The following is a 19,076-nucleotide window of genomic DNA, read 5'->3' on the forward strand; positions in this document are numbered from 1 at the left end:
GCCATTTGTTGCCATGGCAGGGATAAATAACAGCTTCCTGGTGGGAATGACACCAGGCAAAAGGCAGCTGTGAACAGCGACCCACAGCAGGGTTTGGGCGGACTTCATGTTTCCTCCACCACCCTCTAGCATCCTCATGGCTCGCCGACTGGAGCCTGTCACAAAATGGCCGCCGGGGTGGTGGTGATGTAGCTGGTCCAAAATGGTGACTTGGGGATGGAGCTATCACTACATGCCACAGGATTGGCATTTTCAAGGGTAGGCACAGTTGGGCCCCTGCCGAGGGCCCACAGCATAACAGGGGCCCACTGACAAAAGCCCCTCTGGTGTTGCTCATCCTCTTTGTCATCCCAACCTGCCTTGTTTACTTGTCTCTTGCTCTGGCCCAGATAACGGAGGAGGAGGAGGAGGAGGAGGAGCTTACTTTCTCACTGGGTCTCTGCCCGCCAAACAAGCAACTGATGAGGATGAGGACCAGGAGCAATAGCAGCTGGTGATAATGGTAGTGAGCAGGTAAACTCACCGAGAGAAGGCGTACATTGAGGGTGTCTTACCCAAGGCCTCTCCAAAACCTGGAGCCGGCGCTGTATCAAATAGAGTACAACTTCAAATAGAAGACTGCTGCTCTCTTCCAGCTCTCCAAAGCCATAATCTGTAAAGTACCTGGCGGCCCTGTTTTGAAACAGCGACGTGCAGAAAACAACATACTTCAAGTTCACATCAATGAGGAATGCTTGCAGCATAACCCGCACGGTTTGAAAAATTTGGTGCGGCGTTGCTCACACGCCTCGTCTGAAACAGGGGCCCAAGTGGTCAGCCGGCAGCCTGAGCAACTGCCCTACACTACAGGGCTGGTGGATTCAATGCTGTTGTGGTTTTCATTATCAGACATCTACTGTCTCACCCACTAGTTTCTCCCTTCCAGGACAGAAAACTGGTTCCATAACACTAGTACTAGTTAGAATCACAGACTCGCCTCTGTGTACATTAGACGTAGCTCTTTAAGTAGCACCACTAGCAGGGCTAGGATGCGACACGTTTGGGCAGTTGCCAGGGTCCTTGTGCCCCAGCAGAACTCACCATAGTGATATTTGCCTCCTCTCTTTCCCCTTTCCCCCAGGGGGACTGAGCTCTGGCAGTTACCATATGGCTAGTGGCCGCCATCTTGTTTTCTTCATAATACCCTAGATCAGCCTTTCCCAACCTGCTGCCCTACAGAGGTGTTGGACTACAACAACCATCAGCCCCAGCCAGCACAGCCAATGGTCAGGAGTGCTGGGAACTGTAGTCTAACACATCTGGAGGGTGCCAGGTTGGGAAAGGCCATTCTAGGTACATTGGGGAGTGGGTACAAAATGGCAGACACCAGGAAACGTCCAATCAGAAAGCTTTGTTTTTCCTTACAGTTAAAAATGGAGGCGGGAAAGCCAACAAACTCAGCCATGCTGCAAAGTAACAACCCCCAAACCTTAAAGAGAGACACACACACATACGAGTGGGGCCATCAAGAGTATTTAGCCAAAGCCCCCCTCAAACCTGGCTCTGGTTGCTACCTTTTTTATCAAACCTCTAACTGCTTGCAAAGGCAGGCAGAAATTTATTCTGCCCTGGGGAAACAGCATCTGTAGACTCTTTTCCTGTTGCACAGCTGCTTAACTTTTTAGCTATCTCCCAAAGATAGCAATTCTACCTCCACGTTGTTGAAAAAACTCCCCTGGAGACCAGCCGTGCCGCTCAATGACATCCGCTCAATAAAGGCTAGGCCACGTCACAGGCCTTTAAAAAATAGTCAAGGCTGCGAACAGTATTGCTTTATTTTCTTACATTTCTAACTCACATTAATAAAGTATTTGCGCCGCTGCTAATCTCATTATTAACACAGCCCGGATAAGCTAAAGAAACATTTCCCAAAGTTGCAAAATGAAAATAAATTAAAAGCCTTGGGTCTGGCTTACTTTCTCCACATTTTGGCTCCAGGGTTTGATCTGACACTTCAACACGGAGATGGTTTTGGCAAGTCAAATGCCAAGAGTACGTAATACATCTATCCAGGGTAGCTGTTTAGTTTCAAAACAAGACTGCAGGTGTCTAAACCGGACACATTCCCTCATCCTTGTACTCTTTTCAAAGTGACCTCAACAGATGAGACTAGCTACTGGCCCAGACTTCTTTCAGCTGCTTGATGCCTCCAAATAAACAAGAGAGAGAGAGAAACTTCCCACAAGCAACAGCCCTTACTGAAGTCATAACCCTATGTTAGGGCTGTACCACTTCAGATAGCAATTGGGTAGAGTCTTGTATCCAATGCTAGTCCTACTTAGAGTAGATCCATTCAAACAAATGAGACTGGAGTTAGATTAACATTGGGGAAGGGGGGTCCATTCACAAAGAAAACCAGCACATCAGGGGAAAAGGTTCCAGTCTTCTCCCTAAGATGCTATTTTTCTAGGTGTAGGGATTTTGATTTTTGTGTGGATATCCATTTTGAGCAAGTAAGATTTAGCAAAATACAACTCAAACAGAAGATGAATCTGTTGAATGAGCAGGTCAAACCAAACTAGATGTGACATTAAATGCATTTTTGCATTTAAGAGGCATGTGTCATTTATTTTTTTCCCAATGGAAATGTCATTCATTAGGGGCAAGGCCAACTGGTGTCACAGCAGATATGGAGGGAGAATTCCCCTGCTTCAGTCTTGAGGAAAAATGCTCCTCTGAAGATAAAATTTGCATTGGGAGGAAATCGCCCATTATTGTGAAGACGATATACTACAAAACAAGTGTGTCTTCTTCAGGGGAAATGCTTTTGCCCTCAGTTTTGTTTTGAGATTGCAGCCCATTCTGAGTGAAGGCAGGAAACATTGCCTCACTCTGAGTTGGCTTCATGATGTCACCATGACTAATTGGCTATTTGGCCCTATGATGGTGTCACACTGGCAACAAGAAGACACCCCCCCCCCTTTTAAAAAAGAGATCAGTCACTGCAGTGGTGGCTGAGAGGCCAAAGAACAGGAGAGAAACTGAACAGGCACTTTCAGAAAACATTTAGACTTCCCTCAACTCTCTCTCTCTCCTTTTGCACTCAGAACGTTTACCTAAAAATTCTGCTCAACCCAATTTACTTTGCCCCATATAACAGAATAGGATCCTCTCCCTATTTGCACAGTCTCACCTCATCATATGTGTATCCCAACCTGGATTTCATTTCTTAACCACGCTAAATTGTGACAGAGACAGAACTCAAGAACTGCCTCTTATGCATAGAAGTGGCTCCTGAGACTGCATCAAAATGTCGCAGCATGGAATGTTCCTGTACACTGTTCTAGCCGGAAAGCTATGCCCTCCTCTGTGATACTCCATTCCATGCCTGCCCCCAACAGTCAGTCTGCATCCCATGACCTCTGCCCAAGTTCAGACCTCATTGGGCTCCCTCCCCTTTCGGTTATTTCCCCCTAAACTTTTTTTCTCCTGCTGCAATCTGTGTAGTTCCTCTGACCATGCGGATACTTGCCTCTTGTGCATGGGTGGTGCTGTTTTGGCTACATGACCATCGGCACTCACAGCCTGAACATCAGAAATAGAGGGAGCGATGCGTGAAGAATCGTTGATGGGTCTGTAGTGAAATCTTAGCCTGACGTCATAACTTTCCTTTCCTGTCTTCTGAAATCCGTGTATGAAACGGAGTTCCAAGTGGGCATTTCTCTCCCGACTATAACTGTCTTCTAATCACTGATGTTACTATTTCAGGATTTCACAATCTCAGCTGGCCTTTGAGAAACCAACGGTCATTTCAGCTGTTTGGGCAACTTCCGAGCCTTTATTGCATTGCTGGGACTGAAGAAAATTGCATTTTGCTTCGCTAAGTTGAATTGAGTTAAATGCAGGATAGACAAAGTAAATGCTGGATACAGGCAGGTGCCATATTGTTAACTTAATTCCTTTAAAATGCAATTTCCAGTAAAAGGTAGCAAAATCAAATCCAATCAAAAATGTACAATGCCTGGATGAAAGTAAAAGGCTGCCATTTACCCGGGAGTAAGTCCCATCCAGGTCAGTGGGCCATTCTTTGGGTTAAACATGCACAGGCTTGCACTGTTAAGTCACAATTTTATGCACCCTTCCTCAGGCATCAGATTTGGGGTCTAGTGTAGCAGTCCATTTGGAAGTGCAGGTGCTCCTCATGATGGTCTTATAGCTATGCAAAGGTGTTTCCCAAAAATGCAGGCCACCGCATTGACCTGTGTGTGTATGTGTGTACATGAAACCTTTTGGGCTGTGGTTTTTTCCCCCAAGCAATGGATACACATTTGCAAACTCAGGGAAGAACCACACCAAACAGTCTGCATTTTTCCTTTGCTCCCAACCTCTGGTACGTTACAGTAAATGGAACTGGCAAATACCATTGGTTGTCAACAGGGCTGCATGGAATTTGTCAAGTCTGTCCCGACTGTGTTTCACAGTTTGTCAGGGGTCTTTTGTTCCATTGTCCGCTCATTGAATCAGATTTTTTGTGCTAAAATTCCATTCTACTTGCATTACTTTGCACAGTTCCGCAAATACGCATTAGCACTAGCAAAGCCCGATGAGGAGAGACTGAAAGAACTGGACATGTTTAGCCTTAAGAAGAGAAGACTGAGGGGAGACATGATAGCACTCTTCAAATACTTGAAAGGTTGTCACACAGAGGAGGGCCAGGATCTCTTCTCGATCCTCCCAGAGTGCAGGACACGGAATAACGGGCTCAAGTTACAGGAAGCCAGATTCCAGCTGGACATCAGGAAAAACTTCCTGACCATTAGAGCAGTGCGACAATGGAATCAGTTACCTAGGGAGGTGGTGGGCTCTTCCACCCTAGAGGCCTTCAAGAGGCAGCTGGACAAGCATCTGTCAAGGATGCTTTAAGGCGGATTCCTGCAATGAGCAGGGGGTTGGACTTGATGGCCTCAGAGGCTCCTTTCAACTCTACTCTTCTATGATTTGATGGGTAGCGCAAACCCTCTCCGGAAGTGGAAAAAAACGATCCGCAAGTCTGCACGACTCAGTGCCCATCCGCTGTGAGTTCTGCAGGTCGGATTCATGGAAATCCAAACTCATTCCAATTTGTTGCGGATCTGTCCGGCTTCCCTAGCTATCATCTCACCATTGGGCTTCAGCACACACGTCCTTGACTGCCCTGTGCACCTGGGTATGAGTCAGCTGCAAGAGTCAAAAATGGCAGAAGCCTCTTGGCTGTTAATGCAGTGTCAAATTGGCATGAACTGAGACAGGACGTCTACCCAGGGGGAGACTGATTTAACCATATGGATGTTGATCAGTTTTCCACTTGGCCTGCTGATTCACCTTGGAATGATTAAGCCGGTGGAAATTGCCACCCACGCCTTTCCCCATCTTGACATACACACAGATGTGAAACTGCACTATTTCCAATTTAAAGTGGGCTGTTTTGACACTGAGTGTTTCAAAACGTGGAACATGGCTTTTTGCATATAGCTATGGGGCTTTGCAATCTCTGAGTCCATAAATAAACTATCAAGCATTATAATATACATTAATAATATCCTAAAAAAATGGCCATGTTGAAAATCAAGGTTTAAATACCATAATTTCCTTAAAGAAAACACAATATCAGCAATAATTGCTGCACGTTCTCATCAATACCATTCAATCAATAACAAGATTTGTCTTTAAAAATATGAATGGAGTGAGTGTTTTTGCTGGCATGGCAAACAATACCATGACATATGCAATATAAAACCGTTTATCCATTAAAAGTTAAATCACAAAATCTTGTGGTATTTTATCCAAATATGGTGAGAGAATGTGTAAAGGGATTTATTGGTTTTTTTGATTGACATATTACAGGTAAAATAATAAACAGTGAATTATGTTTTCAGTTTCGTTACATCCAAAGGCACAATTTTGCTCCTGTAGCAGAAGACCTGTGTATCTCCCTTCAAGATTCAGGCTCTTGGTTTATATATTTCTCCCACAGTGTCTGATGATGGAAATATTCCAGCCTTCCCCAACCTATTGCACTCCTGATGTGTTGGACTACAACTTCCAGAATTCCCCAGCTGGGGGATTCTGGGAATTCTCCAACCCATTTGGAGGGCACCCTGTTGGGGAAAAGTGGAACTTTCATTAGCCAGAGTGGATGATAATACAAAAACAACCACTAGAGGCACTCTCTGCATATTGCTGTGCTTCCTGGGAGGACCTAATTATAGGCAACACCCACTTCCGCTGGCATGAGAAGATAGAGGCCACAGACTAAGGAAGCTCTACAAGTAAAACCTAGCAGTGGTTTGGAAAAGCACAGAGTCTGTTGGATGCTGGATCAACCCCGCTGCCTGCAGTTTTGAGCTCTCATTGGTGACTTGGCTATGGAGATTGTCATGATGAGCGTTTACACTTCAAAAAAATTATCTCTACACCACTGGTTATCACTACTACTGATCTGATGCATATCTAAGAATGGAGTAACCAGCACAGGGGTGGGGATCTCATGTATCCTCTGAGAATGAAAACTAGATCGGATTTAAGAAACGCACACAAAAATGGGGCCACATTTGGTGACATTCAAGTGTGATTTTCTTCAGGATGTATACAAAGTAAACCAGGCACAAAAACAATCTGCTGCTGCTTTTTAATAAAGAAGAGTTTCTTTAAAACAAAACAAAACACAAAAGTTCACAAGTTCTGTGACATTTCCAAAACCTTCAGGGAATAAATGGAGCGGCACAGCAAATACGATGAATTAACAAGTACGAAATGCGGGAATGCATTTCCAGGAAAAGCTCATTAGTCTAACAGTACCTGAAACTTACTTCGAATAAATGCCACCTTCTTTCTGCTAATAAAAATTAAAAGAAGCTGTGTCACTCATGTTGCCGTACAGAAAGGGAGCCCGTTATCACACTTCCTAATTAGGCTGTAAAGCTACGTTGTTTCCATGGGTACAAATGACCTCCTCGCTCGCCCATGCTCACCTCAATTTCAATGAGTTCCTCATGTGGCAGCCAATCTCCGAGAGGTCATGGAAAGCAAAATGTTGACGCTACAGCTTCAGGATGATTTGGTTCCAGTGACTGTCACAGGAGAGGGGTGTGCAGTCTTCAAGGGCAACCCCACGCAGAGTGCATTGCAGTAGTCAAGTCCAACCTTCTAAAAGCATGAATGATGACTGCTGCTTGGTTTATAACTTACAGTCCATGCAGGTGAAGTATAAAAATTAAGCTTAAAGAGCGTTCACAGCTCTGGGAACCTCTTTTTAAATGCATGTGTTGAAGAAGCGTATTTGTGAACTGAATGCTCTAGTATTCTCTTGCTCCTCTACTATCACCCTGCCATACCCAGGGGCAGCAGGAGACATTTTAACCTTACTGGAGTGTAACAGAATAGCCCCTCTAATTATCAATCAGGGCCCCTCCAAGCAGGTGAGGCTTCACTCATACCTTTCTCTGCAAGACTCTATAAAGCTTCAGTCTGCTCCAGACCAGTGCTGGAGCAACAATTCTAGCTCCCTGCTGGGCCTAATAGCATTCCTGTTATTTCCAATGTTCAGGCTGTGAGTGCTGATGCTTCTGAAGCTGAAATGGCATCCCCTGCACACAAGGAAGAGATACTAGTAGGCTTGAGAGAATACCAAATTTTGCAAAAGGACAAAATATATATTTAGAGGGGGATGACCACTAAATGTAGGAAGCCCCCCCCCCTCAAAAATAGCCCAATCAGGAAGAAATCCTGGCTGACCTTTGGGGTTGAATGAAGGAAAAACAGGTTGTGAAAGGAGATTGGAATGGAGTATTATTGACAAGGGTGTGGCTGGCGGGCTTGAACCCTGAACAGGAGCATTCCACAGTGCAATGTTTTGCTGCCGCTTCTCTCACCCAGTCTAATCCAGGACCTTGCTCCAAGGGAGCTCTCCGTGGTCCTGACCCTCTGCTGGCTTGACTTGCATTTTGCCATACTTTGCCAACATCCCCAGGTCTTCCGGCTTGGAAGAGGTGACACACCGGGAGGGCCGTAAGGATGGCTTAAGCATAACTTTCACCCACCATTGCCATTTTGGGGTGATGTCCCTGCGCCCCATCAAAGAGAAGGGAGAATGTTTCTGTTAAAATGTAGCTTGTCATCTACAGGTTTGAGAAGTACTGGCATTGAAACTAGCATTGAAACTATGTTGTTGTTGTTTTTAAAAAATCAATCATGAGTCAATAAAAATGTTTTTCATCGATTATTTATCCAATTAATTGACTAAACACTGCAGCTCTAATAATTGCTTGCTTTACCTTTGGCAGGAGGGGGCTCTGCTAGCTATGTGCATATTGTGAGGAGCAATGCAGTGCAATGGAAAACCATCCTCTTGACCATGGATGGGCAAACCGGAGGCCCTCGGACTAATTTCAAAAGCCCCCCCCTCCCGCGCAAGGGATTAGTTCAGACCTCTGCTCCATATTTGGCAGCCCGCTTGGCAGGGAGGAATGTGAATGGGGAGGGAGAGAGAGGGGTGGCAGAAAGAAAGAAAAGGGGTGGCAGAAACAGAGAGAGGGAGGGAGGATGGAAGAAAGAGAGGGAGGGAGGGAGGGAGGCAGAAAGAGAAAGAAAGAAAGAGGGTGGCAGAAAAAGGGGTTTGGGGCACAGAGAGAGAGAGAGGCAAAAAGAGAGAGAGAGAGAAAAGGGTGGCAGAAACAGAGAGAGGGAGGGTGACAAGAGAATGAGAGAAAGAAAAGGGGGTGGCATAAAGGGACAGATAGAAAGGGGTGTGGGTTGCACACACACATACAGAGAGAGAGAAGGAGAGGCAGAGAGAGAGAGGCAGAAAGAGAAAAAGGGGTGGCAGAAACAGAGAGAGAGGGAGGTGGCAGAAAGAAAGAGAAAGAAAAGGGGTGGCAGAAATCAAGCAAGAGAAGTGAGGGTGGCCCTGCCCACATTAGTCTCTGACCCATCACTGGCTTCAGCATATGGCCCCCAGAGGACCCCTCAACCGTAGAAAGGCTCACTAATCTCGTTCATGACTCTTGCTCGGTCGCCCGCTCATTTCTGCAGGTTTCGCCTGGATAATTTCACCACGCTTTTCTCTCTGCAACCATACAGGGCTAGAAGAAACTTGCTCTCAGAAAGGGGTGAAAAGGAAGGGGCTGGAGAGAGAAAACGCGGGGGGGGGGGGGAACTCAACATCCAGAATTCTACACCAGAAGCCAAATGCCCTTCTTGGAAAATACTTGTGATTCACCATCCCAACCTAACAGCTGGAGCTACCTGTACATAGTGGAGTAAAAATGATTTTAAAATAATAATAAAAGCAGCTAGATTCCCAGTTAGTTGTTTAGTGGGGGTTGGATTTGATTTCCCCCCCCTTGCACTTTCACCAAAGAGCTGAGTGAAAGTGGGAGTTCAGGTTTTAAAAAGTGTTTCACCGGCACAGCCTCAAGCGCTCCACCTGTGTTCCGCTGGATTGGAGACGCATTGCATTTCTGGGGTTCCGTCACAGCCGTGCAGAATACAGACGGAACCCAGGGCAGGATAAATTGGGGTGTTCCATGAGTTCGATATAGAACAACGTTTATTAGAGGTGTAAAAATGACGCCCAAGGGGAAAGTTGTACATCCGTTCCACTCCATCCTGGTGGTTCAGTAGGAAAAGGTATCTCCATTGTTTCAAGTGGGGGGGGGGGAGAAAAACAGCTAATCAGCTGCCAGGGATGGAATCTTACACACGAATGGGAATTCTCTGTTACAGCTATTATCATTCCAAGACCGTAAAGCTATAAAAAGAAAGGGCGGGGGGAGAGAAATGGGAAGAGAGAGAGTTTTAAGCACTCTTAGGGGAAAGTGAGTTCAAAAGAAACATATTTACAAGTTGAAGCATATTTAGAAGTTGAAGCTTTTAAAAAAAAAAAAAAAAACCCAGCAATTATAATTTCAGTCTCCTTCATATTCTAGGTGCCTATGTGCAGAGCTAGGCAACTCTCTTTGCTCTACCATACACAGAAAAAGTACATATCCCTGAATGCAGAAAAGTAGCATGTCAGGGGGAATGCTAGTCTAGAATGCAAGTTTCTCATTTTACGAACTAGTGCCTGAGCATAGTTGTTTTCTGTCTTTCCTCCCCAACAATTTTTGATTTTTAAGCACTGTTAGTGGAAAGTTAATTTAAAGGATATAAATAGTGGCATATTTACAAAGTTGAAGCTTTTTTTTAAAAAAAAACAACAACTATTACTCCTACTCCTACAACTACTACTACAACAATTCTGGTCTCCCTGATATTCTAGCTGTCTATCTGCAGAGCTAGGCAACTTTTGTTTGGTCTACAATGACAGTGTCGGTGCCTGGCAGGCCTCAGTGGAGAGCTCATGCCACAGTTGTGAGGCCACCACTGAGAAGGCCCTCTCCCTTGTTGTGACATACCGAGCCTTCCCAGCTTAGACTATTGGTTCATCTACTCCAGTATTGTCAACACAGACTGGCAGCAATGGCTCTCCAGGGTTTCAACCACAGCTTTCTATTTACTTTATCTCCAGGGTTTCAGGCAGGACTCCTTCCTAGCCCTACCTGAAGAAGCTGGAGATTGAACCTGGGTCCTTCTGCATGCAGAGCATGGCCTCTAACCCTGAGCTACAGCCAGATAGTCTGAGAAGCAGAGGAATACCTCCACATGGGGGAGAGGCAGTTTCTGCGAGGTGGATGCCACCTACCACTGCTGTATCTGTACCAGATCTGCACGCAGTCTTCATCTTCTGGTTTAGAGTGAATCCCATCATCTGGCTGATTGCCATCCCAGTAGTTATAGTCATATGAGGAGCCATCGGTCCATTCAAAATTGCTTTCCTACCAAAGACATCACCAAGGAGTTTGCATTCGGGAAACAGACAGGAAGTGACATCCATTAAAACAGCAGCTGGGAAACGGTAACCTCAGAGGAGATCCCTGGGAAGTGGGGAAGGTTTTAACCTGCCACCTCTAAAAGATCTTGGTCGGGATGGCTTGGGATGGAAGGCTGAATGCTCTCCAATCCCCAAACAGTCCTGATGCTGCCAAGATTGCTAGAGAAACAGGGATCTCAGAGGGAATCGCTGAAATGGGTAGGGGAGACTTTAACCTCTACATCCTCAAAATTATCCCATCCCTAAGCACTAGACAGACAAGGGAGGTTTAAACTTCCCATTCCTAAGCACCGAGATGTGGATGGGGGAAAGAGTGAGCACATGTGCACATGGATGTGCATGTGCAGCTTCTCACCCACCACCCAGCACCGCCCATGGTCCTCAAGGCCAAAAAGATTGCTCACTCCTGTTCTAGCCGGATGAAGAATTCTGGAGAATTCAAGAGCTTGCACAGTATCGTGTGATTTTGAGGTTGTTGTCATCAAAGTATCGTCTTAATCTGGATTCCCCCTCTCCACTTCTCTATCTATCTTTGCTTTCTGTGTGACATGGAGAATAATAAAAAAAAGTTTCTCACCTGCCTTAGATCATTAAGCCCCATCCAGATATCAGTGGGTATTCCAGGCACTCGGCTGTTTACCAGGTCATACACAAATACGTTCTCTTCCCAGCTGTCAAAATATATCCATAGGTAATGTTAGCTGGAAATCTACCAAGACCTTGGGCTAATAAAGATAAATTGTAATACTGATGCAGTGGAAAAAATGGCCCAGGTGTCCACAGAATCTACACAACCCTGAAAAAAACCTGTTGGATTCATAGAAATCATAGAATCATAGAATAGTAGAGTTGGAAGGGGCCTATAAGGCCATCAAGTCCAACCCCCTGCTCAATGCAGGAATCCATCTTAAAGCATCCCTGACAGATGGTTGTCCAGCTGCCTCTTGAAGGCCTCTAGTGTGGGAGAGCCCACAACCTCCCCAGGTAACTGGTTCCATTGTCATACTGCTCTAACAGTCAGGAAGTTTTTCCTGATGTCCAGCCGGAATCTAGCTTCCTGTAACTTGAGCCCATTATTCCGTGTCCTGCACTCTGGCAGGATCCAGAAGAGATCCTGGCCCTCCTCTGTATGACAACCTTTTAAGTAGTTGAAGAGTGCTCTCATGTCTCCCCTCAATCTTCTCTTCTCCAGGCTAAACATGCCCAGTTCTTTCAAATGAATCGAACTCATTTGACTGTATTGAAGATTTCCCTGACATCCGTATTATTTCACTTGTGAAAAACCTAACTCACGTTTCTCTTGTACTCCACCACTCCATCCTTTATAACTGCTTCTACACTCCTGATATGTTACAGGGGTGGGATGGGGCAACACGTTTGCCCACCCTGATTAGAAAACATGTTAAACTCTCTTAAATCACAGCACCGTCGTGACTACAGGGATAGCATGGAGTTTGCTTCCGCGGCATTTCCTTGAGAATAGGCGTCATTTTGTTGCTGAGAGGGATAATACATTTTTAAAGCAAAAATAATAACAAGAGCATTTGTAACTACGCACACGCAGGGAAGTCAGGATGTTGTGAAGTCCACCCTGTGTGTGTTTTTTGTGGATTGTGTGGCATTGTTTGTTCCAACATCTGTTCACAGACAAATCCAGATATTTTTCTCCAGTATGAGGAAAAATATGCAAATAGTTCTGTAAGAGGGTTTGCAACAATTTTACACAATTTATGTTCATATGTCACATTTAGTGTATTGTCCCTCCACTCCGTTCATCTTTCCCCTGCGTATAATTTCCAGCATGGCAAATCTCAGTAGACATTTGCATATTTTCCTACAAATGAATTTGTGTCGATTTCGGGAAAGTTAAAAAAAAAAAAAAAAGATCTGAGAGTCCACGGGCCCCACGCAGCCCAAGGAGGCCAGTCTGTGGCAGATTCCACAAGACAGATTCTTTACTTTAGTCCATCTGCAGCATCCATATGCATGTCCCTATGTACAAGATAATCCATACAACCATTGCTTCCCTTTTGTAAAAAAAATTAAGTGTTTTGGAGAAAGGAAGGTCCTGCTCTCCCAGTCAGGCTGGGCACCACCTTATGGACTGTTGTTTTATAAAGGAATAGACTCTTGAGAACCAGTGTGGTGTAGTGGCTAAGGTGTTGGACTGGGAGTCGTGAGATTTTATTTATTTATTTATTTATTTATTTTATTACATTTATATACCGCCCCACAGCCGAAGCTCTCTGGGCGGTTCACAAAAGCTAAAAACAGTAAACATTAAAAGTATACAAAATTTAAAAACCATCAGAGACATAAAAACAACAGTATAAACAGCAGCAGCTCATTGGGTCTTCCTTGGGTGGGAAGCAGGTGCCACCACTGAAAAGATTCTGCTCTGTGTAGCAACCCTGCACGTTTGGGTGTGGTGTAGTGGCTAAAGTGTCAGACTGGAAGTTGGGAGATCTGGGCTCTAATCCCCCACTTAGCCACGGAAACCCACTGGGTGACTTCGGGCCAGTCACAGACTCTCAGCCCAACCCACCTCACAGGGTTGTTGTTGTGAGGATAAAGTAGAGAGGAGGAGGATTATGTGTGCCGCTTTGGGTTCCTTGTAGGAAAAAATTGTGGGATATAAATGCAATAATAAATAAATAAAATGGATCAGCAGAGGGGGGAAAAAACCAACTCCTGGTGCTTGAAGCTTACCTGTGAATGGATGCTAATTTGGCCGATTTGAGGCCAATAGAAAACTCCGCACAATACAAGTCAGCTTCTGCCCACGTCTTATTGATGGGAAAGTATCGGTAACAGTATCCTTCGTATTCGGTCCAGAAGAGAGGACAAGAATAGGACAGGATCGGCTCTGCCAAAGCTAAGGAGAAAAGACAGAGATGTGTTAGAGGCGCGTCTCTCAACACCCGTCTCTTAGAATAGTTGTTAAGATTCTCTTGCTATCAGGCTGGGAAACCCAGAAGATTACAAGGGTCAGGAAGCCGCTTCTATCTCAATGACCGCAAGTAGCGTTATCAAAAAGAGTGAGCGGCGAATGTCAGGACTGCGTGCCTCGACACCGTTGGTTATGGGGGAAACATTCAGGAGAAGCAGGAAACAAAAAGATAAATAACCCTCAAAGCAGTAGATTAGATAAACCCACCCCGCTGGATAAACATATCTGGGGTTTCCGGACACAGCGCATTCAGTCTGCTAGTTTAATGCCTGCTAATATAATGCCTGCCGTGGCAGAAAACCCCTTTCCCCAACCGAGTCCAAAATGAATAGAATCGAATTTACTGTTCCGTTCTTTTCTGCAATTTCAGTCTCCCTTTGAGGTTCTGAGAGGCTGGTTGCCAGGGGTCCTCCTCATCAGGAGAACAAGAGCCCGCCTCACATGACCAGAGAGATGTCATGACGAGAATATAGTTTGACCAGATGAGGCCAAGATTTGGCATGTGGCAGAAACAATGACGTGATTGATCCAGCAGGCCCTTATCTCACTGTTCACAAAAAACACATTTTCTTTACTGGATGTAAGGGATGCATAACACAAGGGCCATTCCCACCTTTCCTCCTTCCTTCCATCTTTCCACGTAGCTACAAAACAGGGGTGGGCAACTTTCTTCCCCTCCATGGGCTGCATTCCTTCCTGGCTAATCTGTCAGGGCCCGCATGTGTGTGACAACAAGCAAGGCGCGTTCTCCCCTATCAACCTGCCCAGTCAGCTGAGGTCCATCTGGAGTCTCCAAGAGAAGAGCCTTCACTGTGATGGCCCCCTTCCTATGGAATTCCCTGCCTCTGGAGGTCAGGCAGGCGCCAACTTTATATTCCCTACTTTCCCTCTTAAAAACGTAGTTGTTCCAGGAACCTGTCCCTTAATGACCAGCTGTGGTTTTATTTGCACCTTGTTTCTTTTAAAAACGTATTTTAACATGTTTTTATTCTGTTTTACCTTATTTGTTCACTGCTCCGAAATCCTTGGATAGGGAGCAGTATAGAAATATTTCAAATAAATAAATAAATAAATAAATAAATAAATAAATGTGCAGGGGCAGAATCAAAAGCAGGCAGGTCTCTCTCTCTCTCTCTCTCTCTCTCTCTCTCTCTCTCTCTCTCTTCCTGCCACCCCTTTTTCTGTCTCTTTCACCCTCTTAGTCCCACACAGCTGGAAGCCAGGAAAAGGACAAACCACATTTGGCAGAGAGGTCAGCACTGAACGCAAGCCATGGGCTTTCGAAAGGGCCGCATGTGGGCCGAGGGTCACAGGTTGACCAGCCCTGCATAGAACAATGTGTGTGAATTTGATCAGAGAATAATTATGGTGCTATGCTTCACCCTTTCACCTATGGCCATACTACCCTGAATGTGCCTGATCTTGTCTGATTGCAGAACCTAAGCAGGGTTAGGCCTGGTTAGTACTGGGTGATTAACCCTTTCCCCTTGGATCACTTTTTCCAGTCATAGTCCACAAACCGTCTGTTTCCCACCTGCAGGGGGTGGGGGGAGATACAGGGCCCCAATATTTTTCCCCCAGTGGGGAAAAAACGCAGCTTAGGAATGACCACTTGATAAAGCTGCAGGCAGGATCCTTCCCCACTAGTTGTGTTAAAATTACGGAGAGCGTGATTTGGGCCCTACTCTGACATTTCAAGCTGGGTTTCTCCGGGGTTCTTTGAATCACCCTTCAGGAAATGGCCACCTGACTCAGAGCCTGAGCTGTTTAGCCGTTTGATATTCGGTCCCAAGTTACCCCAGTAGGTAACGTTAATTGGATTAGCTCCAGCGCACAAGAGGTGCCTGCAGGAATTTCAAGGTTAAATGTGGCAAAGAGAGAGAGAGAGAGAGAGAGAGAGAGAGAGAGAGAGAGAGAGAGAGAGAGAGCAGGTCAATCCCTAATTAGCACCTTTCTCATTATGTTGCCAGGGGCGCAACTTCGGCCTAGTCTTTGGAAGAATGGCCATTAAGCTTTGAACTCACGCGGAAAAATAATCATGTCGTATTTACCCCAGGATTTATTCGTTCTCTGTCCTTTAAAAGAAAAAAAAATGGGTTGGGGGAGGATATAACATAGTCCACGACATTTTATGTGGCAGTTTGGGACCCATTTGGGGTGTTTGTGTGTGTGATGGGGGAGGACGGAATCAATGCCAGCTCCAGATTCTGAAGGCCTTTGGACAAGGCACCCTTAATGGCCTTCGCCCTCAGTGAGTCTACTTTCTCACAACACCGTCGCCAGAGGAAGCCAGCGGCTCTGATTTCATTGAGGCTGTGAATCCATTCTGGGTTTCAGTCAGAATCAGCTGAACCTATTTGGGGGATAGGATTTAGCACTTTGGATAGCTCCTTTAGAGTTCTGGCTGGTTCTGATTGACTGATTGCATTTATATCCTGTCTTTTTTTCCGCCAAACCCAAGGTGGCATACATCATCTTCAAGGAGGATCACCTGAGAACCACAGGTAGACACCTTGAGTTCTATGATGAAGAAAGGTGGGATATAAATGTAATAAATGAATAAAATAAAGAACATAAGAAGAGCCATGATGCTGGATCAGACCAAGGGTCCATCTAGTCCAGCACTCTGTTCACACAGTGGCCAACCAGCCATTGGCCAGAGATGAACAAGCAGGACATGGTGCAACAGCACCCTCCCACCCATGTTCCCCAGCAACTGGTACACACAGGCTTTTTGCCTCGAATACTGAAGGTAGCGCACAGCCATCAGGGCTAGTAGCCATTGATAGCCTTTGCCTCCAGGAATTTATCCAACCCCCTTTTAAAGCCATCCAGATTGGTGGCCATCACTATGTCTTGTGGTAGTGAGTTACATCATTTAACTATGGACTGTGTGAAGAAATCCTTCCTTTTATTTGTCCTGAATCTCTCACCAATCAGTTTCATGGGATGACCCCACTGGGTTCTAGTATTTTGAGAAATGGAGAAAAATGTCTCCCTATCCACATTCTCCATACCATGCATAATTTTGTACACCTCTAAAGAAGAAGGCCTATCTCAGATGATATGAAACCACCGCTATCAAGTGACCCTAATGATCTAGACATGTACACTGGTCTGCACATACAACACAAGAACTGGGAAGGCGTGCCGAGCTATTAGCTAATAGCTCACCCAGAGACTATACCCATCCAGTCGCAAAACATGTAACATACTTGAGTACCAGTCTTTCCTAGCCTGGCTTAGAAGAAATATGATGTGCTGAGTTTTTCTATTGTTTTCTGTTAACCTTTCGCAAGTCAAAGGTTCAATACTGAGAACCAAACACAGGTAAAAGGTTAAGTAAATGCAAGTCCAATTGTGAGCGTTGTCTCGGTGCTGCTATTGGTGGAGGGTTGTGTAACCCTACTTGAAAATAATTAGGCAGGTCAAGCTTCTCTGGACTCACCCTGAATTCAGTGGGGCTTCCTCCAAATTAAGTGCATATAGGACTGCAGCCTTAATTTTGAATATATGCAAGAGCAGGTCTTTCCACCATGCAGAGAATCTGCCCCCAACAGCTGAAAGTGGGCAGCCCCTGTTTCGCTTTGCTTATGTTCAGCTGCGCAGCTTTTCATTCAATCAAGCCTCAAGTAGTATATACCAGGAACTTCAGAGAAATCCACAATGGAACCAAATGATTTCGGATTTCCATAAATCCGAGCCACAGATTCCGCTGCAGACCAGCTTTTCTCAAGTCGCACTCATTCTCTGGACTGGCAGACTGTTTCTTCCTCTCTAATTTTACGCAAATTTAGTCATCGGCGAATATATAAAATAAACAAACACCGGCCCAAAATGCACATTTGGGGGGGGGGTTGTGAATTTTCGCAAATGTGTGCAAATTTGGAAAATTGGGGGGGGGGAGCTGATTCTGCCAAAGAGCGGGTGATGGAACCAAATGTACCCGACAATCCACGAAATGCAGATAAGAATGTGTTTTACAAAAACAGTACATCCCTACCGGATACCCACCTTGCACAGATAGACTATATATTAGGAATGTCTGTGCTGCGGGGGGGTGGGAAGGTGACGGGGACATGGAATCTGACATCCTATGTGAGAGACTATGCACAGATCCAAAGAAAGTGAAAACATCACCATCCAGTTTCTCAAGAATGCATCCATAAGTTCCATGTCAGCTCAGATGCTCCTCGCTTACCCAAAATTGTACCCATTGACTTTCTGTAAGTTAATAGCTACAAGGTGAATAATGCCTCCAGATCATTCGTCGTCTCATTTTGTGGCATTTCAATAACACAGAAGTCCTTGATCTCAGAAATTCTTGAGATTCTTACCGAAAGTTGTCTGGAAAGGAGGTGAAAGACAAAATGTCTTCAGCGGACAACGGGCCAGGCGCACGCTTTTCATGTTGGGCTTTTTGGCTCAGCAGAGAGCCGAGAAAATATCTGAAGTGCCACAGGAGCCAGATGCAGAGAGAAAGTGGGAACAAGTTGTCAAATGAGTCACTCCCTTTGCAAGTTGCCTTCTCTCAGAGTCTGTTGCCCCCCTGCTAAGCTACCAGCGAATCCCGGTCTTTTGGATTTAATGAACGACTTTAAATATATATATTGAAAGATCGGGAGGTGAAATGTAGGATTTCAAATCAGCCCTCAACTGGACTAAAATCCCGGTTTAAAAATATGCCTCGGCTGTTTCAACGTTGTTGTTTTTATCAGGAATGTGAACTCACCTTGGCTGATCTTGATATTGGTGTGTGGGAAACCTTGGATGATGAGGAACATCCCAGAGAGGGTGGCATAGAAATTCCATCCGGACATCATCGCTGACCGGGAATGAGTGTGCCGTCCAAAGCTGCAGAGAGCTGGCTGTGCAATATCTTTCCTCAACTCCCTTTGCAGTGCCCACTGGAGCTAGTGAAGCAGCTGCAAAGAGGCTTTTGTAGAGAACTCCCTCCCCTGAAAGAACAAACTTTCAATGTGGTATTCCGGCCAAACTTCTTGCAGCATAACCCCACCACCTCCACTACTGCTCTCTCTCTCTCTCTCTCTCTCTCTATCACACACACACACACACACACCAGGGAGTCTCAGATAAGGTGAGGCCAAGCGGAAGAACTTCCCATAGAGCTATAAAGCAACAGAAATTGCTTATACATTCTGAAAGGTGACATTACAGGATTTGGGAGCATACAACGCACCTACCTCTTGGTCGGTTGTTTTCTCCTCTTCCTTTTAA

At 45.4% G+C, this 19,076-nt stretch overlaps 1 protein-coding gene across 1 annotated transcript; it reads right to left on the minus strand.

The window, feature by feature from the left end:
• Positions 1-9,671: 9,671 nt before the first annotated feature.
• Positions 9,672-18,792, minus strand: CLEC19A (C-type lectin domain containing 19A). The gene is made up of 5 exons (XM_063143284.1): positions 18,571-18,792; positions 13,598-13,763; positions 11,466-11,559; positions 10,700-10,832; positions 9,672-9,766 (listed from the first exon to the last, which is right to left on the minus strand). The coding sequence occupies exons 1-5, from the start codon at positions 18,659-18,661 to the stop codon at positions 9,687-9,689; spliced, it is 564 nt and encodes a 187-aa protein (XP_062999354.1). The 5' UTR covers positions 18,662-18,792; the 3' UTR covers positions 9,672-9,686.
• Between the last annotated feature and the right edge of the window lie 284 nt (positions 18,793-19,076).

The sequence above is a fragment of the Elgaria multicarinata genome, chromosome 17 (genome assembly GCF_023053635.1).
Source record: "Elgaria multicarinata webbii isolate HBS135686 ecotype San Diego chromosome 17, rElgMul1.1.pri, whole genome shotgun sequence".
Taxonomy (NCBI): Eukaryota; Metazoa; Chordata; class Lepidosauria; order Squamata; family Anguidae; genus Elgaria; species Elgaria multicarinata.